At 38.3% G+C, this 26,056-nt stretch overlaps 1 protein-coding gene across 1 annotated transcript; it reads left to right on the top strand.

The window, feature by feature from the left end:
• Positions 1–657: 657 nt before the first annotated feature.
• ddx6 (DEAD-box helicase 6) lies at positions 658–25,614 on the top strand. Its single transcript, NM_001079116.1, is given in 14 exon segments — positions 658–814; positions 9,630–10,103; positions 10,654–10,717; positions 11,144–11,248; positions 11,347–11,476; positions 12,431–12,577; positions 12,723–12,817; positions 13,380–13,502; positions 15,143–15,271; positions 15,847–15,963; positions 19,785–19,848; positions 21,247–21,348; positions 23,109–23,288; positions 24,806–25,614. Coding segments are annotated over 12 exon segments (1,446 nt in total). The 5' UTR covers positions 658–814; positions 9,630–9,906; the 3' UTR covers positions 23,282–23,288; positions 24,806–25,614.
• Positions 25,615–26,056: the final 442 nt, after the last annotated feature.

Genomic DNA, 26,056 nt, shown 5'->3' with positions numbered 1-26,056 from the left:
ACGTAGCTTTCTAATTAAATGGTTTGACTTACAAATACGTTATTAAGCCCCATAAGAAATACGTGGGGCTATCCTAGCATTGTTTTTGCACATATATAGGATATAATAAATAAGATTACCTTGAAATCGCTGTAAAAGATCACAATTGTAATAACTTTATAATTAAAAATGGCTAGATTTCGACGTTTTCACTAACTATGGTTTAAAAGCTATATGCCTTTAACACAAACAGAGCGGTCAAAACGATGCCTATTTAAGGAGCTTTATAGAAAGTCAAGGATAACTTAGCTATAAAGAAAGCATATGGGTTCTCCTCAGAATAAAACATTTTTTTCGATTATACGTCTCATCTTGAGAATGAAATAATTGGTGCGCAGCTCCGGTCCGGACGCCATAATACCCTAAGCTCTGAGCGAAAGCAGACGTGGATCCGTGATGTTGGTTTAACAAAGCCCGCTATATAAATCGCCACATCACCCATTAAATGACCCATCTGGCAAACTGGCGTGTCATTGCTAGCCACTTCGCTTCCTCGTTGTTTTTTTTTTTTTTTTGTAAAAAATAGTGCGCGGAGTATGACATTACAGAGTGATCTCTGCAATATTGCTTTACGGTCTGGCGGAAGGATTTGGACGCGCGGCGCGGGGAGGGTTTAAAGGAGGAAGGAAGCCATTTTGGAGCTTCGAGTAAGAGAAACACACGGAGAGCAAACAAAAACATAATAGTTATACTTATAGTGAGTAATAAACAAAGAGAAACGACGGAAACAAACGGACAACACGACGACGAGGAGTCCGACGTGTCCGAGCCCGGGGTGCGTGTTGGGGAGAGGGGGTGGGGGGATGCGGGAAAGGGGAGATGGCAATTCTTCTGAGGAATGGGGAAGAGATGAGGTAATCTGGGCCCGGTAAACACTGCCGTGGGTTAAAAAGGGATAACGCTGTATAAACTAGATCAGGGGTGTTTTTCTTAGGGTGTTTAAGCTGCTGTTAAACGTAACTTAAAGTATTTACCTGTATGTATTTGCTGGGAGACGTAGGAAATGTTAGATGGAACGCCATCGCAATATATCCCGTTCATTCCGAGCCTGCAACACTGTAATCAACTACATGTTATTAATTTGAATCTTGTTAGGCTCTAGTTTTGGTATAGTTACCAAGTAAATGAGTTTTATGTATTGTATGTGCTGCTGTAATGGCTGCTGCTTTATTAAATCTCCCATGTTCTGGTCATAAGTAGGCCTAGCTTCTACTGATTGGCTGCTGTAGCAGAAAGTTCAGTAGTGATCCTTTGTCTTTGGGAAACTAACTTTATACAAGGTCATGTTTTCTGCTTATTTGCTCTTCTTTATCAGTTATAAGGTTCATTTCTTCATGTAATCTATTAATGAAGTAAAGGGAGCCTACCCAGATGCCAAAGGGATGTAGGATAAGAACACAGCAGATTTAAGGGTTATGTTGGGTTTGAATACATCTGTATGATCTTTCTGTCTTAATATTTATGGGGTAGGTTTATTACTAAATTGCTGTGTGCATTGCAAATAATTTTACATTTAAAATGTTATTTTTGAGCCAATAAATGTATCTCTTTTTGAATTATTGGTGTCTAGACAGAAATATCTGGTCTGAGATTTCTGAGCAGGGTTGGAGGGGGGGTGCAGGGCCCACAGGGGCCCCGCACCCCCAAGCTGTCTCCGCTACATCCCCCACTGGGGCCTCCACCTGACATCCTCCCCTGAGCACGCGTAAGTGAAAGTTACTTTCAACCCACCAGGGGAGGGACACTGGCTGCCAGAGCAGCATCTACAGGGATCGGGTCTGGGCTGGTGCGGCTCACCGGATTTTTGCCCTGGCGACCCAGTCAGACCCTAAGAAAGACTTGGATGTTGAGTGCTGTTCTTATCTTCCGCTGTTCTCTTTTTACCTTCCTATTCTTTTGCTGATTGGTTGCTGGGGGGAAAGGGAGGGGGAGATATCACTCCAGCTTGCAGTAAAGCGAGACTGAAGTTTATCAGAGCACATGGCTTAGGGCACCTAAGCATTAAATAACATTACATTTCAAAATTAAATATTAAAAAAAAATCTGATTTTTCAAAAAAACAATTTCAATGCAGGATTCTGCTGTTGGATTTTGGGGGGAAAAAAAAAAAGTCCCTTCAACTTTGTGTTTGGAGGGAAGAGTTCCCTTTTTTTTTTTTTATATAATTGTAATAGCAATGGCGAGCCTCCTGGAAGTTAGAATTTCGCAGCTCTCTGGCAGAAGTAATCTGCCTAATGTAAATTTCCCCCAAAGAGAGAATTTTATATGGGAACCCTACTGTCAGACCTCTTAATTAACAAAATTCTGATTACATGCAAAATGTTGGGGGGGGGTTTGGACATAGTATTTAATTTTTAAGGTGTGTAATGTCATAAGGTAACTTAGTTTGGTATAGGTTGATGACATTTTGCACATTTGTTGTTAAATCAAAACATATTCCTTGTACTTTGTGTCCTGCATGTCCAGACACATGGCATTGGTGATGCTGGCGACCAGATGGATTGTTGGATCTTTGTGTTTGCGAGAAATGACTTGGCAGTTAAGAATAGTGAAGCGAAGGATATTTGATTGTCTGAACATCTTGATTGTATGTGATGAGAACCCCTGAAGGTGGCCATACATTGGGCAGATTTAAGCTGCCGATTGGATCCTTTAGACTGATTCAGCAGCTTATCTGCACAAGTATGGGACCCTCCATTGGGTCTAACTGACAAATCTGACCAAAAATCATCCAGATGACAATTGGGCAGGCTAGATATTCCTGTGGAATCGAGGACCACATTGGCTCATTGATGCAGTCCTCGCTCTAAACAACAACCCAGTTATAGTTGATCTAGTGACCACTTCAGCCATCCAGTTGAAAGGCAGCTGTAGAACTTTGTTAAAACCTAAACTGCCTATTGTAAATTGCTTTCTGAACTGTAAAAGTCTAACCATCACTGGTTATACGTATCTTGGCCTGTATATTGAACACTATCATGTGGTAAGAGGTAGTCTTGATTTTTGTTTTTTTTGTTAGCCAACCTGCGAAAATGGCTGACCAAGCTCTGACCATATTTTTATATAAATAAGCTGCTGTGTAGAAGCCATCAATCTAGAAAAAGGAGAAAAGGCACAGGTTACATAGCAGAAACTCTGTAGAATACAATTATTATTATTATTTTTTTTTTTTAGAGCTTATCTATAGTCTATGTAACCATTTAGCCCTATGTAGCTTATGCCATTTAGCACTATTTCAATTTGATTTGCTGCCCCCATAGATACACAGTAGCTTTGCTTCAGAAACTGTATGATTCTTTACAAAAACACAAAACTGCCAGTGCAGAGCAGCAGTACATTATATTTTAATTACAGGTGTGGGATCTCTTATCTGGAAACCCGTTATCCAGAAAGTTTCGAATTACGAAAAGACCACCTCCCATAGACTCTATTATAAACAAGCCTATTTGGTTTATATTTAAATGATTTTTAACAGGCTTATGTTATGGAGATCCAAATTATGGTAAGATCCCTTATCTGGAAAACCCCAGGTCCCGAGCATTCTGGATAACTGGTCCCATACCTGTACTTTGATTGATAAAGGCTAATCAAACCTTTTTATTTTAAAATCCCCTAAAATTACTTTAAATAGCCCCAGGATAGTGTACTGTTTTCCCTGCCCGCAGATTTTGTTTCTCTGTTACAAACAGCACTGCAACTCTTACGGGCTTCCTTGTCAAGCATGAAGCTCTGCTCTTGCTTTTTGAGCCCTCCTTTCTTAAAATATACAGACCTCAAAGGGTACTTACTGAGCATGCTCACTACCTCTGCTCCAATTAAAATCCATCGGGCATGAGCCGTAGGCACCTCTAGGTTCATAATAGGTCAGAGAAGGTGTGATCAGAGCAAAAGGGGGCAGAACTTTACACAAGACAAGGAAGTCTGTAAAAGGTCTGTAGCTGAACAGGCTGTAATAGAGAAACAGGGTACAGAGTAATTTTAGAAAGCAGAAATATTCTGCACCTTTACAAAAAGCATATCATAATATTTCAGTTGAGTGAGGTCAGTTTTGCCTACCGACAATCTTAACCTTAAAGGAAAAATAACACTAAAAACTTTTAACTAAAAAATCTATTCTACCCTGCCCCAATAATTGCCCTATGCTACAAACCACAGGCGATATGGCGATGCAGGTGATGTATCGGGGGAAGCGTCCACTATGTGGCGATCGATTGATCGAGCCTAGCCTTTCTTCTGTATAGGAAGGAGTCAGGCTAGGCTCGATCAATCGATCGCTGCATAGTGGACACTTCCCCTGATACTGCCCCTGCATCGCCGTATCGCCTTTCTTCAAATGACCGGAAACCAACTTTTAACAGGTATTTTGTACTAAAGCATTCAAAATAATAAATGGTTTGTAGGATAGGGCAATTATTGGGGCAGGGTAGAATAGATTTTTTTTAGTTAAAAATTTTTAGTGTTACTTTTCCTTTAACGCTTAACCTGTAAAGAAATAAGCAGGCAGTGCAGTGGCACTACTAGTTATTGCCTCTGCTACTTTCTGTTACACCTTACTAAAGCCTACTTAAGCCCTGTCGTTGTATATATTGTATTGGTAAAGTAGTCAGCAATACAGGCTGCAGCTTTGCATGAAAGATGCCCTTCTTTATCTGTTACTGTACAGTAGACGGTGCACTTTTTTTATTTTTGCAGCAGGCTGCATGCTGGTTCCAGTAACAAGTACTGTATATACTCGAGTATAAGCCGATCCGAATAGAAGCCGAGGTACCTAATTTTACCTAAGAAAACTGGAAAAACTAGGGTGGGAAATGCAGCAGCTACTGCTAAGTTTCATCAAAATAAATACCAATAAAATAACATGAAATGAGGCATCAGTGGGGTATATATTTTTAAATATTTATTTCAAATAAAAACTGTAAACTAGCTCTGTAAGTGGAGGGTCAACAAAAACAATTGTTTTATCAACAATGATACCTTAAGAGTACTCGGCAACCATTATTGCACCCATCTGCAAAACAAGCTGTCAGTTCTCCCACTGTTAGACTATGTGAAAAATTGTCAGCTTTTCTCTAGCTACCACATTTTCTGTAAAATGTATAAGGGTACAATCTAGCACAATCCGCTTAATTGCAAAAGCTTAACCCCATGTAGTGCCACAGTGAGGACAATTAGGGGCAGATTCGTGAAATCACGAGTTCGAATCCCGAATGGGATAAATTCGGATTGGATACGAAAATTTCTGAAGGTTGCAAAAAACATGAAAATGCTAGTCACGATAATATCGTATTGGCGATCCAAAAGTCACAAAATTTTCATACTTAATGATTGTTAACAGGGGGAAAACCTTTTCGATTTTGTCGCGCGGGCGTCAAAAAATTCGGTGAAAATACACTTGGAGCATTCGAATGAACACTCGGAGCGTTCGTGTCTTAGCAAGCTATTTTACAGATAAATGTAATACTAAGGGGCAGATTTACTGTATTACTATCTGTTACTTATGCTGTATTGTCTGTGACCTCCCTGGAATTTGTTACCACCACATTGTGAGATCATGGTATACACATTCTAGATTTTGTTTTTAACTTATTATACTATATTTTATTTTTATTTTTTTACAGACATTAACAGATTCACCCACTTCCTCTGGCAGGATTTTAGGACCATACTAGGGGAACAAGCAGGCTATAATGTTATAAATGCATGCAATATTTGTTTTGGAGAATTGGCTTATAAAGGAACAGTAACACCAAAAAATGAAAGTGTATAAAAATAATTAATATATTATATACTATTGCTCTGCACTGGTAAAAGTTGTGTGTTTTCTTCATAAACATTACTACAGTTTATATAAATACCCTGCTGTGTAGCCATTGGGGCAGCCACTTAAATTGAAAAAAGGAGAAAAAGCAACGGGTTACTAAGCAGATAACAGATAAGTAGCATAGATTCCTATTGTATTCTACACAGTTTATCTGGCATTTTCTTATGTAACCTGTGCCTTTTTCTCCTTTTTTCAATTTAAATGGCTGCCCTCATGGCTACACAGCAGGGTATTTATATAAACTGTAGTAGTGTTTATGAAGAAAACACACAACTTTTACCAGTGCAGGGCAACAGTACATTATATTTTAATTATTTTAAAACATTTTTATTTTTTAGTGTTACTGTTCCTTTAAGTCTGCTTTCAGGGTTGAAATGTTGCAGTTGCATAAAAGGGACAGTTCTCGGTAAAGTAAAGGGAAAGGTCAACTTAAAATTTACTTTAAACTACTTGGTAATAGCATTCATACTTTACTTCTTTCCAGACTGAAAAAGTTACACAGCTATATATATATATATATATATATATATCTCTATCTCAAAGCTACTGAACGCTAGGGTAATTAAAGGGATAGTAAAAATGTTCTCAATTTAACAAAAACATGTCCCTGTCTATATTACGCCCTGAAATCTTACTTTTTGAGGTTGTGCCCCTTCCTTTTTGTCTTACTTTTAACCCATGTTGATCCCTCAAGGAAAGCGCATTTGTGGGGTCAGTGCAAAATTCTATGAACACTTATGGAGAACTGTTTACATTTTGTCTTCCAGTCAATTACCGTATATACTCGAGTATAAGCCGATCCGAATATAAGCCAAGGTACCTAATTTTACCTAAGAAAACTGGAAAAATGTATTGACTCGAGTATAAGCCTAGGCATTGATTTCTTTTAACACACCTGCACACTAGCCTGTGTCCGAGTAGTAAGGGCAGCACCGGATTACTTGTCCAGCCGGCCATCTAAGTGTTATCATTTTAATTTTGCAAAAGCTGATGATTTTATATTACCTGTGCTATGCCTCAAAAATAGAATCTTCCAAATCCTACAAATACCTACAAGTCCGACACTACCTGACCTCCTGGGTACAGTTCCCCTTGCCTCCTCCCACCACTTGGGAAACAATTTGTGCAGGACGGATGGTGTCACGCCTTGTGAATTTGGTAAAATTTCCTTGAATTTGTTTAAATTGTATAAGACATCTGGGGTGTATATATTTTCATGATGGAGCTATATAATTGGTGTGTGTTAGCTTCTCTTCTGGTTATGGAGTATGGTTTAATACCTTCCGGGCAGCTGTCACAGTACAAAATATTTACAGCACTTTAATTGTTCTATGGTGCTCAGCAGAGTGGTTTTTAAACCTGTGGGAAGTATGGCCAATATATGCCATGCTGAGTTTAAATGTTAACATGTATATGATACATGAAATATTTGATATAAATGACATTTTAACATTTATTTCCCATTGTTATCTATAAATCAGTTGTATATAGTTGGTCCAAACCTATAAGTTGTACATAGGCACACATTTCACCTTACAACAGTACTTGGCTAATGCCAGCACCCACACTGATATACTTTCTATGAAACAAGGAAACACTAATCGGACACTATTACAGCAATAACTATCAAGCATGGAAAGTGTACATAAAAAACCTATATGAACAGTAAAAATCAATACAAAGCAAAAGCTACAATACTAAGTGTAATAAACACAGAATACTACATAATCAAGCCTAACTGCAATAGAAAATGATGCTGAACACAGCATATGAAATTAGTTATACATTGCTGTATAGCAAAATATAATATATATCCTAAAATGGCAAAACTATGTGTGATTTACCTCAGTTGTTGAACAGTTTAAGGCATTTGTATCTGAGTTCCATTTTTTTTAGGTGTAATACATTCTTGCTCGTGCAAACAGTCCCCGCTCTTGGACATACGTGTGTGCGTTCCCGTGTGGCTGCTCGCTATCGCTCGCACCCCCACCCCCCCGTGACGTCAGGGGGCACCACGTCGCGACGGGGGTTACGGCGAACGCGCAGTCGCGCTTCTTGCACGAACGTATGTCCAGGAATTCGGACTGCACGAGCAAGACTGTATTAGAGTGTGGAGTGCTGGCGCAGGAGCCCATGCACGTGTATCCAGGGGGGGGTTTGAGTGCACGTTAAAGCGCGAAGGTATGCCCAGGAGAGGGGGTTCAAATAATCATTACCGCATATACTCCAGCCTACGCAGAATGTCCAGGGGAAGGGGGTTCAATAAATAATTAACGTATAAAATAGGTATGTCCAGGGGAGGGGGTTCAATATATATACTCGAGTATAAGCCGAGGTGGCCTTTTTGAGCTCATTTTGGGAGCTGAAAAACTCGGCTTATACTCGAGTATATACGGTAGATGTTTGCCAATGCCATGAAGGTGCCTTCTTCCACACTGTCAGGGATTGGCACATGTTGATTAACATTGGGTTGGAGGAAGGCATGATGGCATTTACAAAAGGATAGCTTACGATGCCAGTTATGTAGGCATAGTCACATGTTCTTGTTAAATTGAGAACATTTTTACTATCCCTTTAATTACCCTAGCGTTCAGTAGCTTTGAGATAGAGATATATATATATATATATATATATAGCTGTGTAACTTTTTCAGTCTGGAAAGAAGTAAAGTATAAATGCTATTACCAAGTAGTTTAAAGTAAATTTTAAGTTGACCTTTCCCTTTAAAGGAACAGTAACACCAAAAAATGAAAGTGTATAAAAGTAACTAAAATGCAATGTGCTGCTGCCCTGCACTGGTAAAAGTTGTGTGTTTACTTCAGAAAGTCTACTATAATTTATATAAATAAGCTATGTAGCCATGGAGGCAGCCATTCAAAGGAGAAAAGGCACAGGCACATAGCAGATAACAGATAAAACACTACTGTACTCTACAGAACTTATCTGTTATCTGCTATGTAACCTGTGCCTTTTCTCCTTTTTTCCAGCTTGAATGGCTGCCCCCATGGCTACACAGCAGCTTATTATATAAATTTACCAGTACAGGGCAACAGTGCATTATATTTTTATTACTTTAAAGCTATTTCATTTTTTGGAGTTACTGTTCCTTTAAGACAAACTCGTTGAAAAAATCAATTGTGCTTTTGACATTTTTATGTTTAGGATCTTTTGTTAGAGATTACTGCAGGGGACATAATATATAACAAACTTATTTGTCACTTTTGGTGCAAAAGAGATGTTGTTAGTTGCAGCAAGGACGTTTTGTGTCTAGTCCTTTCTACTTTAGTACCTTTAGTTTTGAGTGAAGGCAATATATTTGCATTAAAAGACCAGTGTTCTAAAAAAAAAAAAAAAAAAACTAAAAAAAAAAAACCTAAGCTGACTGGTGCAGATTTAAGACTACATTTTAGAGCAAAGACAAATAGGGCGATAAATCTAGTTGCAGAGACTAAATGCTACCTCTAAGTTGCAGTGACTTGTATTGCACAGTCGTGGCAACTTGTATATTTTACACTAGTTAGTTGCTGCGGCTGTGTTTAGTCTCTGTGACTGGGGGTTTCTCGAAAGCTGCAGCTACTTATTGCCCCCTCTGTCTTCACCCATAGCTTTTTACAGTCTGCAAAGTTGTGTTTGAGACTCCCAGTGTCTCTTGGTTTCAAGCTTGTGGAAGTGTTTCCCACTATCCATAAATGCATAGTAAATAGAACCTGGCAACAGGGCTTCCTCATTTAAGGTATATTAATAATTTAATTTTTTTTTTCTATTCTAGATTGACTTGAAGGAACGGACTTTATTCTTAGTTTTGGGCTTTTTTTAATAAAGGAAATTGATTTTGTGCACCAGAGCAAGTGATTTCACTGTTGACAGACTTTAAGGACAAGCACTTGCTTGTGTTGCAATAACAAAGACTCATATATTGAGCAAGACTTTATCTCTTCATTTCGAAGAGTCAAATAAACTTATTACAGTCTCTGTACTGACTTTAAACCTTGTGAAGCTGAAAAGACACACCTTCAAAGGGACAATTTAATTAAATACAAAACAAAATGAGCACCGCCAGAACCGAGAACCCTGTTTTAATGGGTATGTCCAGCCAGAATGGGCAGCTAAGAGGCCCATTGAAACCCAGTGCAGGGCCTGGAGGTGGGGGGACACAGACACAACAAATAAACCAGCTGAAAAATGCCAGCACAATCAACAGTGGCAGTCAGCAGCAAGCACAGAGCATGAGCAGCGTTATAAAGTGAGTATACTCTACCTTTGTTTTATCACCACTTATAAAAACCTTATTTGGGCCTCTGGTTTATCCATGTTTTATTTTTAAGAAAACAAAACATGCTATTCATAATAATGGAAGTGTCCTGAGATGTGTATTTGTAATGTCTAGTCTTTTGTACAATTGCTTAGTCATCTTGGAATCTTCTGCAGGTTTGTGTAGTAGCACTTTGTAGTATATGGCGCTTGTTATTAAAATTGAACTGCATAGTTATTACAGACATGCATTTACAACTGCTGACATGACTTGCCTTTAAATAGTGGCCAGAAGTGGTCTTCAAAGCAAAACTCTATATTGGTTTTGTCTGCACCCTTTTCATACATTGGGCCACAAATCCATTACATCAAATGTCTGTGGTCAAATATGCTCTGGCCATAATAAGCACATAATAGCACAGTCTATTGTTAGGGTAATCTACAAATGTTCATGTATAGGAATAACTTATAACGCAAATATGTGCCATCATACATTTTACTGATGTTTAATAATACATTTGAACTATTTTGTTTACTTGCAGACCTGGTGATGACTGGAAGAAGACATTAAAACTCCCTCCAAAAGACCTTAGAATCAAGACTTCGGTGAGATGCAAAAGATTTTTTTTTTTTTTAAGCTAGCATCCTTTATAACACAAAAAGGGTACAAACTTGTCAGTACCTCACATAGAATAAATTTGCTTTTAACCAATCTGGATGATTTTGTACTGTTTTTCTGAATAATTCCCTTGCACCAGCCAACTGCTCCACCACTTTCATTTGTAGTATGGCAGACTATTGGCAATTAGGCGAAGGTGACCAGCAAAGCTGGAATTGGCTACCCACATCCTAGTTTGTGCATCTTCACAGAGATTGTTACGAGCAGTGGGCATATTCTAACAAAGATTCTATTGGGAGTACCAGTAAAGTTTTTCAACCATAGGTTGTTTGTAAGTGTCCCTCTGGAGGGAAATCTGGGATCTAAATCATATATACAAAATAAACTAATCTTTTCCTAAACCTGTCACCCAGGATGTCACCTCCACAAAAGGAAATGAATTTGAAGATTACTGTTTAAAAAGAGAGCTGCTCATGGGGATATTTGAAATGGGATGGGAGAAACCATCTCCAATACAGGTTGGTATAAAATGGTCTTCTAAAAGTAACCAGTCTGTTAAACATTCGCACAGTTCTGAGATATATGTATCATAATTTTTTTTTTTTTTTTTTTTTAGGAGGAGAGCATTCCCATTGCATTGTCCGGTAGGGATATCTTGGCTAGAGCAAAAAATGGAACTGGCAAGAGTGGAGCCTACCTCATTCCCTTACTTGAACGGCTAGACCTAAAGAAGGACTGTATACAAGGCAAGTTTCGAAGGGAAAGTATCTTCTAGTGAAAAAACTGGTGATGTTGCCTATAGCAACCAGTCAGTAATTAGATTTGAACAGTCACCTGCAACTTAATGACCAATTTCAGTGCGATCCAGCAAATTATCATAAGGTTAGTGGGCACCATACAATTGCACATCTAGCATTTTTTCATCCAGCATATCTGGTCCAGTCAGAAAAAAAGGTCAGATGGTTTAAAAAATTTTCTTTTGCCCATTGTCCAATTGTTTATAGGACCAAGCAGGGTAGTTTTCATAGCTTCAACTAGACAATATTGCTTGAAATGGTCATTTAGTTGGACAAATTGTGCTTTCAAATGATAGTTTCAGGATAAGCTGATCCTACAATAACGAAAAGATCTATTAAAAATCATAACGTGTATAGCAAGCTTCAGAAAACATAAGCAAAGATCTGATTTCTTGCTATGGGCAGCATCACCAGTGAAGTTTGTCTCCAGTGTCAATAAATAACGCCCCCTTAGTCTTGAAACCGTTCTAGTAGGCCTCTTTCCCTTCTGGGATAAAAGGCCCCAACCACCAAGCAGTCACACGCGCAATGTCAGAAGTGGGAACCCTCTCCTGTTTACTTTCAGTTCTGCAACTTTTACATGAGGTTAGGATGCCACTTTATTGTGGTTCCACACAAGAACTTGTTGACCAGTGATTAACACATCAGAGTTTTACTGGTTTGTCTTGCCACAATTTTTACTGCCCATTTCTCTGTAAGCTAACTGGCACCTGCACCACTTAGAGGGTACCTTAAGTTTACTTGTGAAGGAACCAAATTAATCCCATGAGATGACTTGATAGGTTAGACAATTATAATGTATACATGAAGACAGTTTGGTGCTGTTGAGGCTATAGATGCTAAAGTCACTCATGCATGTTACAATTTTAATGTGTTCTATGTTTCCATCTCTTCTCCATGTAGCAATGGTGATTGTTCCTACTCGAGAACTGGCACTACAGGTCAGTCAGATTTGCATCCAGGTCAGCAAGCACATGGGCGGGGTCAAAGTCATGGCGACAACAGGGGGCACAAATCTGAGAGATGATATAATGAGGCTTGATGATACAGGTAAAGAAGTTTGAATAACTTTCAGAATGACTTTATTGCAAGTAGATAACTGCTTTTAGCTTTAAATATTTTTTTGCATAGAACAAAGAGTCTATAAAATGCATATAATGAAATGTAATAACATGAGTGTTTTCCCCTTCTCTAGTACATGTAGTAATAGCAACTCCTGGCAGGATTCTGGATCTCATTAAAAAAGGTGTGGCTAAAGTAGACCATATCCAGATGATCGTGTTGGATGAGGTAAAGCATTTAATCTATAGTGTTACAATTAGACTGCTCCGGTGTTTTTCACAGGCTATTTTAGCACTCGCTCTTTTTTTTTTTTTTTTTTTTTTTTTAATATACATTTTAAAGTCTGTGCCCTCCTTGCCTGCAGTCATAGAAATATTTTAGCAGTGCTGGTATTACTGTACACCACACATTGTATTTGCAGAAGCACAGGAGATTCCACTGATCCTAGCAACAATATAGTAATTTGAATAATTGACTTATAGATGATTAATAATTACAATAAAAATCTGGCTGCTCTGTCAAACAAGTAAGATTTTTTTTTTTTAATTGAAGTTTTAGCTTCAGGCTCCAGACTAAGATTTAAAGCTGTTTGTCTAGAAGTGTTACAGCTATTACTTTTTCATAAAGGACAATTTGTATCTAAATGTAAAAGTATTCACATATAAATGTGTCAAATAGTGCTTTTTTTTTTTTTTAATTTTGTTACTTTCATGTTTATAAATGACTATTTTAGTTATGGTAAATTATAAATGTTAACTATTTTCTGCCAACTTTTTTTTTTTTTTTGTAGGCAGACAAACTACTGTCTCAGGATTTTGTGCAAATAATGGAGGATATAATTATCACGCTACCTAAAAACAGACAGATTCTACTTTACTCAGCCACATTTCCCCTCAGTGTTCAGAAGTTTATGGCAAGTACAGAACTCTATTATTTTGGTTCAGATTCATGTTTGCAACTTGTCCTTTGTGTGACTTGTTAGTATATATAGTTAATGGGTCACTCTTCCAGTGAATAAATCCCCAAAAAAATGAAGTTGTTTACCTATAGAACATGTTTACTAGTCAGTTGCACAGAGATCTGTTCTCAGAGTCCAGGCCGAATTGCAAGATGGGAGTTACTGTTTCCCATAGGTAACGGACTTTTTCATAAACAAATGAACAGTGACTAAGCTTGCCAAAGTCCTGCCCTTCATTTTTGCACTGTCTTTCTGAAGAAATCTGCGCTCTGAATTCCAGTGGTAGTTTTGTTTTACTATGAACTCTGCTGCTAGAAAGGATGAAACCTATTCAGTAGTACATATAAACAATTCTGCCTTATAACATGGGGTTGCTGCTGGAATTCAAGTGCAGATTTCTTTAGAGAGAACAGGTGGCTAATCCGAATATATGTCTTAAAGCACCCAAGCCACAAGATAAGTATTTAATTGACTTTAAAGTAAGAGATGGAAGATGTAGCGAAGGTATGCACTAAATAAAAACAAAGCAGAGGCATGTCTAGAACAAAAAACCTACTTAGGAGGAAGGCATGTCTTCTGATCAAACATGGCCAATAAGAGCAGATCTGTTTGCTGTTCTAATATTTGTATAACTGAGCTCTAAAATCTGATGGCCATTATGTATACATGTGCTTACCAGCAACCTGCCTCTTGGCCTCCTCAACTTTGTTTGTAATGTACAATCAACTCAAAAAATATTGAAGCCATGATTGCAGAGATCAAAGTTTTTTAGTTTTGAAAATCTGGTTTACGCATGTGGAGTTAGGAGTCCCCAAGCCCTCCACGTGCAGTAATCTTAATCTATGCCTGGATTGAGATATTTGGGTTACATGACCCTACCAAATGTCATCGCTGACTCTCCTATCTTTGCCCATTCCAGTGGAAACATTTAGATGTTGCCATAGTGACGTCGCCAAGCAAGCAGATCTTGGTGTATGGGGCCACCTTAAGAAAATCAAGGCTTGCTTGAGACTCCTCCAGTTACATGGGAGTAAGAAAAAACAGGTTACCTAAAAGCATTTCTAGCAGTAAAATCCATGGCTGTTAAACTTCTTGCAGTCAGGGTTGGACTGGGGGGTGAAGGGCCCACCGGTGCTCCCACCCCAGGGGCCCCCCTAACCCTCTCGCAGGGCCCCCCCACCCGACATCATCCCCCAAACGCATAATTTTAACACGGCAGGGGGAGCACTGGCAAGGGTCGGGTCTGGGCTGCCAGGGCCCACCGGGATTTTTCCCGGTGGCCCAGTCTGGCCCTGCTTGCAGTAGAAACTTCTACCTTCTACTTTGTATGTCTGTATACTTTTGAGTAGACTTAACTTTATGGGGACTTTAATATATTGACTCTTTATAATGCTGTTACATTGAAGTCTGCAGGAAAGCTCAGGTGTAGCACAGTCTGAGCCAGTGGCCACCACCTGAATTTTAAACCACCGCTACATTAGGTGCTGGTCAGATCCCAGCTACAAATCTTGATTCAAGCAGTTTTTTGGCAATTTAAGAATTTTGTTCCTATTTTTCTATGCTACATGCTAATTCCATAACAATTTTTATTATAGACTTCCCATTTGCAAAAACCCTATGAGATTAACCTGATGGAGGAATTAACGCTGAAGGGAGTAACGCAATATTATGCCTATGTGACTGAACGGCAGAAAGTTCACTGCCTCAACACACTGTTCTCTAGGGTAAGGAATTAATGTTATCGTAATGTTTTCTATAATGCCGTAAAGCTTTTCATTTTATGAAGTTTTTTTTAATTTCATGTGTCTTTAGTATTAGTGGTAATGTGTATAAGGTGAAAATGCAGGATTTGGTGAACTAAATTTTATAGCACAGCCCAGCACACCGATATACATGAAAAAGGAGGACACTCTGTAAAAATCTTTGCCCTTTACCTGTGTGCTGATCACCAGTGCTGTGAAGTATTGCAGCCCCACGGCTTTCTAAAGATTTGTGCAGGCTGTAGTCTGTGCAGTTGGAGAGAAGGGTAAACAAGTGCAGGATTTAGTGGGGTTTTTTTTTTTTTATTGAACTATACAGATTTTTTTTTTTTCTTTTAAAGTATATTGAAGATAGGTTTGTTTTTCAGCAGTAATGTAAAACATAAAATGTAAAACCTGTAAAAATCTCATTAAGATCACTGTACAACAATAGAAAAAGCTTCTATGTTGGCAACATTAGACCAGGCTTTTATAGTATGTCTACACTAGGGGTGCGTGTTCATTTCTATAAATTGCTAATTGTACATGTTCCTTTTTAGCTCCAAATCAACCAGTCAATAATTTTCTGCAACTCCTCCCAACGGGTTGAACTCCTGGCTAAGAAAATATCTCAGTTGGGCTATTCGTGTTTCTATATCCATGCAAAGATGAGACAAGTATGTAAATTTAAATGCCTTTTAAAAAATGTTTTGACCTGCAGTGAATAAGTATTTGGCTGTATTACTTGTATATGTATGCTCAATGCAGTTCTTTATCTCAATATAAGCACTGTGAAAAGTTCCTAGGATAAGTACATGCATGTGAGTGCTGTTTAGGGTACAGACAAAATTTATGGCCCATGGATAAACATGGGCCAGCAAATTTTACAGACCTGCCTTGCTGGATGAGCCTGGCACTTGCAACATTGTTTAAAAAGGAGTTCAGAAAATGCTGCTTTCTATAGCAATTACATTTACAAATAACTTTTAAAGCACTGATATTTATTAATAAATTGATATTGGAAAGTTGCCTAGAATGTTTTTATTAGGTAAATATTTTTTGGTTTGATATGCCCTTTAACCCTTTTACTGCCAGCCATTTTGGTCAAAGCGGAACTTGTATTGCCAGACAGTTTTTGAACATTTTGCACTGTTTCACTTTAGGGGCCTTTCCTCGGGGGGACTTTTAGTTTACCAAGGAAAACAATATATCGTTTTTTTCAGAACAACCTAAGCTTTCAAAATATGGTAGAATTTTTGTGTAATTCCAATTCTGTAACAAGATATAGGCTTCTAAATGTCTAAAAATGCAAAAAAAATCAAATTTTCCATAATATAATCACACATACTAGAAACAAAAATTATTTTATGCACGAATATACAACTGATTTGGAAAGTCCCATGTCTCCTGAACATGCCAATACCAAATATATATAGTTTTATGGAGATTTCTCACTTGTATAGGTCAAAAACTCCCAGCAGTACACTACCAAATTCCCAAAGCACTGCTCCAAAAAAACTGCATACTTTGGATTTCAAGGCCAAAATTCCACTAACAGAAGGTTTATCCCAGAAAATTGTACATTTTTGGAAAGAACAGATTCTGGGGAATACAGAATAGGCACAACTGTCTGTCTACTCCAAACTATCAAGTCGCAATGCTTTCCTAAAGTTATTGGTTTTTATCAAAATTTGTGATTTTTTTTAAAAATCGCTTCAAAGCTTCTAGTCTATAGTATCTTATCTCCTACAGGTCATAAAGTAACCAAATAAAACACCCTAAATATTAATGCCTGGGGTCCACTGAACAGTTTGATGCCCAATATGTATAGGTTTACCTAAGTATGTGGCATGTAGGGGCCCCAATGTGAACATGCCCCCATATGTACTGTCATTTCTGTCATTTCAGCTTCTGCAAAATCAACACATTTACATCATTATATGTGGGATAAAGCTAGTAAAAAGTATGCTCACCCCAGAAAGTCATATATTTTTGGAAAGTACACATTCCCCCGAATCTAAAATGGGTACCTATGTCTTTCTACTCCAAAGTACCAAGCCGCACAGCTTTTCTAAAGTTAGCAATTTTGATGACATTTCCAAAAATCCCCTCAAAGCTTCCACTTTGAAGCATCTTATCTCCCACATAGCATTAGGTACCAAGATAAAACACCCTGAATTTGAACGCCAGGGGTCCACTGAACAGTTTGATGCCCAATATGTATAGGTTTACCTAAGTATGTGGCATGTAGGGGCCCCAATGGGAACATACCCCCATATGATCTATCATTTCAGCTCCTGCAAAATCAACACATTTACATCCTTTATGTGGGATAATGCTACAAAAAAAGTACATTCACCCCAGAAAGCCATATATTTTTGGAAAATACACATCCCCCCGAATCTATAATGGGTAAATATTTCTTATTGCTACAAAGTACCAAGCTGTAAAGCTTTCCTAAGTTTGCAGATTTATATGACATTTTCGAAAATCGCATAAAAATGTTGCAATTTGCCGCATTTATCTCTCACAATTTCTTGATAAAGATCAGATAAAGACAAATCACCCCAAAAAGGAACACCAGAGGTCTACTGAACAGTTTGATGCCCAATATGCATAGATATACCAAAGTCTGCGGTATGTACTGAACCCAAAATGAAAATAGCGCATAAGGATTTCTCGCCTGCCAGCTCAGCTTTTGCACACAGAGCCCCCTGTCAGTGTATTATGTGCCAAAACTTCCCCTAACCATACAGTGACCCCCACAAAACCATATATTTTTGGAAAGTACACATTCTGACAAATCCAACAAGGGTAAAGAGTCCTTTCTACACCAAAGTACCAATCTGCAGAGCTTTCCTAAAGTTATTGGTTTTTATGACATTTCAGAAAATCGCCTAAAAATGTTGCAATTTGTCGCATTTATCTCACACAATTTCTTGCGTACAAAGGCAAGTCACCCCAAATAGGAACACCAGAGGCCTACTGAACAGTTTGATGCCCAATATGCATAGATATACCAAAGTCTGCGGTATGTACTGAACCCAAAATGAAAATAGCACATAAGGATTTCTCGCCTGCCAGCTCAGCTTTTGCACACAGAGCCCCCTGTCAGTGTATTATGTGCAGTAACCCCCCCCTAACTATACAGTGACCCCCAGAAAACCATATATTTTTGGAAAGTACACATTCTGATGAATTCAAAATAGGTAAAGTTATTTTTGTACATAAAAGTTACACCTGGCAAAGCTACGCTAAAAACAGATCAGGAACACTTATATAGGGATAAAATGTGATAAAACCACAAAAATTGTGCAAATCAGTGAAACAACAAAATAAGTTACATGACAGTGTAATTAGTGGCCAGAAGATCTGATCCAATAGTTACGCTGTCAAAATAAACAGTTTTTAGGTAAAAGAAAATAAAAACAAAGTGGTAAAATGAAAAAAAAAAAAAAAAAAAGCAAAACAAAAAAAAACCAAAGTGTTTGTGTATACATGTGTGTACATGTGTAAAAGTTGTGTGATAGTGTGTAAGTGTGTATATGAGTGTAAATAAGTGTATAAAAGTGTGAAAAATGAAAAAAATAAATAAATAAATAAAATAAAAAAATGCTAAAATGTGTGCTGTAAGTGTGTGTAAATGTATGTAAGTGTGTATAAATGTATGTAAATGTGTGTAAAAGTGTGTAAATGCAATAAAAAAAAAAGTCCTTACCTGTTCCTGAAGACCGATCGCCTCCTTTCTCATTTGGGCCGGCGCTGGGGGAGAGGGAGGAAGCAGGAAGCAGCAGATGCGATGCGATCGCATCTGCTGCTTCCTGGAGGGTCCTGCGAGCGATCGGCTCGCAGGACCCTGATGACAGCCCCCCTGGCACATTGCCCAGGGGGGCTGTCATTGTTAGAAGCCCTCTGCAGCGGCGGCACATGCCGCCGCTGCAGAGGGCAGCGCTTAAACGCCAACGACGTATGAGACACGTCGTTGGCGTTTAAGCCCTTTTACTGCCAGCACGTATGCCATACGTGCTTGGCAGTAAAAGAGTTAAGAGCTTGGAGTTTTTTTCATTAAAAAGCCAGTATAGCAAGTGTTTTCCTATTTCAGTATTGAATGAAAAGGGTTGTGCTGAACATACCGTCTGACTATTGGCTTGATTTGGAAAAAGATATGGTTTGCTGCTGTGCACGAACATGGATAAATCTGAAATTGAAAGTCACGTTCTGTTTCTGAAAAAATTGAAAAGCTTTAGTGGCCTGCTCATTTGTGTGTGCAGAGATCACAACTATTTTGCCCAAAGTTCAAGAAATAAACAAATATTACATTTACTAATTAAGCCAATAAGAGATGTTCAGCAAGAAGCCCTATTTGTTAAACTAATGTGGGTATTCTGCTTGTAAGGAGACATTTTATGACAACATGGCACAGTTCTGTTGTGTATAAAAGCAGCATACAAACTAAAAAAAAATCTCACATTTGCATATCTTTAAATTTGTTTAACAGGAGCACAGGAATCGTGTTTTCCATGATTTCAGAAATGGTTTGTGCCGAAATCTTGTTTGCACTGGTAAGTGGAAGGATGGGGCAGAGTTAGGTCTTTTTAATGTATTTGTCTACAGGCTGCAGGTCAGCTTCCCTTTGTAAAGGACTGTTATAATACACAAATTACATTACAGTATAAGGGGGCCATGTGGTTCAGCATTTTAGTATTGCACCCCTCCCCCCCTCCCAAAACTGCATTACATAATTACATAGGGTTGAAAAAAGACCTTTCCAAATTTAACCCTTCCAAGTAAACCCAGCATGCCCAAACCTATACTGACCTATTTATGCACTCGCATACATAAACCATATATACCAACATCAATACTAAGTGTAGATTTTAATATCACAATAGCCTTGGATACTATGCTTGTTCAAGAACTCATCCAAGCCCCTCTTAAAGGCATTAACAGAATCTGCTATCACAACATCAATAGGAAAGGCATTCCACAACCTCACTGGTAAAAAACCACCTATGCTGCTTCAAATGAAAGTTCCATTAATCTAATCTAAAGGGGTGGCCTCTGGTGCACTAGTTTTTATGGGAAATTAACACCCCCCTATCTGCCTATTATCCCCCTGTAATGTACTTATACAGAGTAATCGTGTCCCCTCGCAAGTGCCTTTTTTCCAGAGAAAACAACCCCACCTCAAGGTGAGGCCTCACCAGAGACCTACAAAGAGGCAAAATTATGTTCTTATGCCTTATGAGTCAAAAGACAGCACTTTATTTGCTTTAGTAGCCACTGAATGACACTGCCTGGAACTTAACAACTTATCTACAAAAATCCCCAGATACTTCTCAATTAACGATACCTCCAATGCACTACCATTTAGTATATAACTTTTATATTATTTTTACCAAAGTGCATAACTTTGCAATTGTCAACATTGAACCTCATTTTCCATTTTGCTGCCCAGTTTTCCAATTTTGGCAAATCACTCTGCAAAGTGGCAGCATCCTGCATGGAACTTTATACAATTTAGTATCATCAGCAAAAACAAACTGTACTTTGTATGCCCACCTCCAGGTCAATAATAAACAAGTTAAAAGGGTTGACCCCTGTTCTACTCCAAAAACCACACTGGCCCAATTAGAAAATGTTCCATTTACCACCATTCTTTGTAAAGTATGCTTCAGACAGTTTTCTATCCAATTACAAAAATTATGTTCTAGGCCAATATTCCTCAAGCTGATCAGTGCATGTTGGTGCATACACTTACAAGGGGGATTGCATTTTTTTTGCTCTAGGTTATATGTTTAGCAGACAAAGCATCTTCATGCCATTAGCCCAAGACCTTTTTAAATCTTTTTATTAATCCATTTTGATTAGAAATGAGCAAATTGGCACTGTACAGTAGTATCATGTGGCTTTGTAAAAGTATTTGTTAATGAATCCCCCCCCTCATTATTTTTTTAAAGATCTGTTTACCCGTGGTATTGATATCCAAGCTGTGAATGTGGTGATAAACTTTGACTTTCCAAAGCTGGCGGAGACATACTTGCATCGCATAGGAAGATCAGGTAACAAACCTATTTGTATAGGGTGTTGGCATATGGTATGTTTGTGTAACTGCAATTTGTGCAACCACCCCTTTTGTGTCTCCTGGAGGTCGACCAGAGTAGACATATTCTGGCACTCATTAGCATAGTTGTAGATTGCAAGCTCTTTTGGGCAGGGCTCTCCACCTCTTGTATCGATTGATTGCTTTATGTGTTTGTCTGTATGTCCAATGTATGAAACCCACATTGTACAGCGCTGCGGAATATGTTGGCGCTTTATAAATAAATGTTGATAATAGTTGGTGATGACAGATCAGGCTGGAAGCAGAGTTTGGTAGTAAAGGGGCCATACATGTAGCAATTCCTATCTTTCATGCGATCATTGGTCGCACAAAAGTTGGTTCCCACGCTCCACTGACGTTCAGGGCTGAATTGTCAGATATGGAGGTAGAAACAATGGGAATTCTATCTCCTTCTGCTGATTCAGCCCTGAACGTAGATTTTGCTCGAGCCCATAAAAATCTTTTAACCAAGTAGACCGAAATCCGCAGCCTTTCAGCTGGTTTCGTTTAATATTATTGGTGCGTGTATGGCTGGCTTAAGAGAAGAGCTGCAGCCTTTTCCCTAAAGCAAAGCTATCATATTCCCATTATCAGCAAGTATGTCACCAGCACTCTTCTTGATCTACTGTGTATAACAGCCTCACAAGGGACATGCCTCCTTTATTAATCAGTAGCCTATATTATACTGGTAAACATCCTGCTGTCGGCCTTGACTTCCTTCAACCTTAAGCTGGCCATGCACGTTCAGATTTTGGTCTTCCAGTAAACGTTTGGATATCGTCGTATGTTTAAATCAACGATCTGAAACTAACATTCAGACTGAAATTGTAGAATAAAGCTTTTAAAATACAAACCTGGATGGCCATCTTAAGACTAAGCAAATCAATTGTGATTTAATCACAGCTGGAGGGCCACCTCCTGGCCTACTGTTTTAACTAGGTGGCCATCCAGCTGTTACAGAGCAGCAAGGATGGTCAGGTATGTGATAACTGAAGGGGCACCCTAGTTACAATAGAGCAATCAGGTGAGCCTCCAGCTGTGATTAAATCACATTAAACCATTTAAGGCTGAAGGGAGTTGTGAAGGGATTGGTAACATTAGGAGGGCCACATCATAGTGTACATGAGCTACTGCTTTAATGAAGACACAGTTTATATGCAAGTAAGTGCTGGGAATGCGATAATAGCAACACAATAGAGTTTGACGTAAAGTTCCCCCTAAGAACCATGAGCAGAAACTCAAAGCCCTCATTACAGCCAGTAGACTATGGAGAGACTTTCTCTGCAGCTCTGATATGGCATTTTTATTAGGTAAAACACACTTAAACAGTACACTTAAGGGAGCAGTCAAGATGAGGCACAATAGGTCTCCTTTTACATGTTTGTAAGACATTTAAAAATGTAAAATATTTATTGGAATAAATGAATGTCTGCCCTTAATTTTAAATTGTTAGTGTGCTTATATTTATCTTTCTCCTTTAATCTGACTACACTAAATAGTAAGTACAACTGAAAAGTGTGTGTGTGTGTAATTTTTTATGTAACAAGCTGCAACTTATGTTCTATTTGAGGTATATTAGAATTTGAAGTAAGATTTCACACTGTTCACTGCGTAATTTTTTTTTTTTTTTTTTAGGCAGTACTTTATATTACATTTTTTTATTTCATATAACATTTATATATTGAAATATTTGCAATAAGGGTTTCTTTTCTCATTTAGGTCGCTTTGGCCACCTTGGGCTTGCCATAAACTTGATCACTTATGATGACCGATTCAACCTTAAAAGTATTGAAGAACAGCTGGGAACTGAAATCAAACCCATACCCAGCAGCATAGACAAGAGCTTATATGTGGCAGAATATCACAGTGAATCTGGAGAAGACAAACCTTAACCTGAACGTAAGTATCTCAACTTTCCCTCGCAATTTTTTGCAGTTTGTGTAAAATCAAGTTTCCAGAGGAAACTCTCGAGCATGAGGAGAACATAGATTCCTTGCAGTGTCCAGGCTGTAATCATAGAATCCTAGTTCTGACCATTGCCCTCTTGCAAAAGTAAATGACTTTTTATGGTACATATAATAGTTTTTTTTTCGGTTTGTTAAATTGGCCTAAATGGGAAGATTTGTTTGTCGAGAGCGGATCTTCTCCCTATGTGCCCACCTAAAGGCGAGCGATATCTAATTCAATCGTTTGGCCCTAGGCCTTAGGCAACGTCTCTTTGGGGACTGCATGAACTTGTCCCCTATCTGACGGAAAATCAAACCTGCCGATTGCGATCTGTAGGGTAGGCTCGACAAATCTGGCCTCGATAAGCTGCCAAATTGGTCTAAAAGACATGAATCGGCAGCTAAAATCTGCCAGTATATGGCCGCCTTTAAACTACCGTGTAGATACTAGACCAAAGCTAAGGGTTTTTCTACAGGCCTGTGCAGTTTTTTCTCTAACAAGAGCAACAGGCCAATCAAGTGCAAGGTACTGAATTAGAAAAAGGAAATTATCTGCTTAAAATGGAATCTGAGGGATGGTCTTTATAGTATTTCAGAGCTTTCTATATAGATTTTCTGCAGACAGGATCCAATACCTGTACTGTTTCTTTTCCTTTAAGAAAAAAATTAAAAATTAAATTTTTCATAAACTGTATTTTAGCTACTAACTGATTTATATCCTAAAATGTGACCTATTAAAGAATATTACAAAATTCGACAGTATGTATTGCCCTTTTTACATATTTTGGATTAAGCTTCCATTGTGATGGTCTGTGCTTACTCCGGTAATCTGACAGAAAATATTTAAAATCTACTCTATGCTCTATGGCCTTTCTATAAATTGTACTGTGTGATATACCTTGTCGTGAATATTAAAGTAAACGTGAATAAGGTTTAATTTTAGTTTTAATTGTGACCCTTAAAGGAACAGTAACACCAAAAAAGTATATATTTTAAAGAAATTAAACTATAATGTACTGCTGCCCTGCACTGGTAAAAGTTTTGTGTTTGCTTCAGAAACATTACTAGAGTTTATATAAACCCTGGTGTGTAGCCATGGGGGCAGCCATTCAAAAGAAAATGCACAGGTTATATAGCAGCTAACAGATAAGACACCATTGTATTCTACAGGGTTTATCTGTTATCTGCTATGTAACCTGTGCCTTTGCTCCTTTTTTCCAGCTTGAATGGCTGCCCCCATGGCTACACATCAGCGTATTTATATAAACTATAGTAGTGTTCCTGAAGCAGACACCCCAGTTTTAACCGTGCAGAGCAACAGTACGTTATATTTCCATTACTTTAAAACACTTATTTTTTGATGTTACTGTTCCTTTAACAACCAGATATGGAAAAGCCTCTTAGATACTTGCATTAAGCCTGCTGTTGTATTTACATGGCTTTTGATTCCACAAATGTTTCTTTCTACAGGCTTTGTCACTGAGACCCGTTGAAGACAAGAAGATCTTGTCCTTACATGCATCACTTAAGAGGGTTTCATCCCCACATGCCTTTTACTTTATATTTAGAGCTTCCCACCCCTTCTGGAACACTGACCAGCATATATCAAACCTGCATTGTCATCATCTTCTCCCTCCCCCTTGTCTCAGGACAGTACCCTACAAACCCCAAATGTTTGCACTGCGTTTTCACCTTTTAGTTGCACTTAATGCCCCCCCCTTTTTTTTTTTTTGACATGTTTCTCATGGGGATGGGAAGCTAACCCTGTTGTCCATTTTGTTTGGAGGGGCCTAAAAATTAGGTACAGCCTTCTGCTTCTAAACATTTTGCTTCCAGATGACCCAGTATTACTGCTTAAGACATTTCAGGATCCTCTGGCAGCAACAGTTCTAATACATACATATATATATAATTTTTTTTTTTATCCCCCCTGTCTGCATCCTTATGTGGCGTGATGGAGTCTCACTGAATTTTTATTTTTCGTAAGCAAACTTATCTTTTTACTTGTGCAAAGTGCCTTACGCTACGAGACCATTCAAGATCATCTTCGCAATGCAGCCCTTGGGATTCAAAAACATTCTTATCTTTCCTACTCCCAGCCCCACTAAATTGAAACCTGCAAAATTTACAGCTGGTGTTGTATTGTAAAACTCTTCCATATGTATAAATCTGGTGTTTTTCCCCCACCCCTCCAATATTTCCAAAAAAAAAAGCAAGAACATTTTGTAACTCCAGGTCCCCAGATATGTAAATATGATGAACTTTATTAAAAAAAAAAAGCAGCAAAGGTTCAGAGCAAATGTCCGAAAACCTTTTGGAAGACTTTTTTTCAGTGTGAGTTGTTCCAGATACCTATTTCCAATTCAGCGTTATTTTTTTTCCCCATATAAAAAGTAAAGGTTGGTTTGTTTTATTTCCAACACCCTTCCCCCCCCCCCCCCCCCCCCCCCCCCCAAAGCAAAAGCTTTTGTTTCAACCTAATTCCAAAGCCATGCTCCCCCTTTTCTCACAATACATTGCATGAGGGGTAGGGGGAATGATACTAGACATTATGTGTATAATTGTATAAAAATGTAAATATCACCTTTTTTTTTGTGGGAGGGCAGGTAATATATATATTTTTTTTTCTACTGATGGTTTGCTGAGGGATTCTGGGTGGATTAGGACTGTAGCGAAAAACTGAGGGAGGCTCAGTTTGTAGCAACACTTTGGTTTTTTTTT

The sequence above is a fragment of the Xenopus tropicalis genome, chromosome 7 (assembly GCF_000004195.4).
Source record: "Xenopus tropicalis strain Nigerian chromosome 7, UCB_Xtro_10.0, whole genome shotgun sequence".
Lineage (NCBI taxonomy): Eukaryota > Metazoa > Chordata > Amphibia > Anura > Pipidae > Xenopus > Xenopus tropicalis.
Note: the sequence above shows the minus strand (reverse complement) of the source record. Positions and strands in the feature narration are given on the sequence as shown.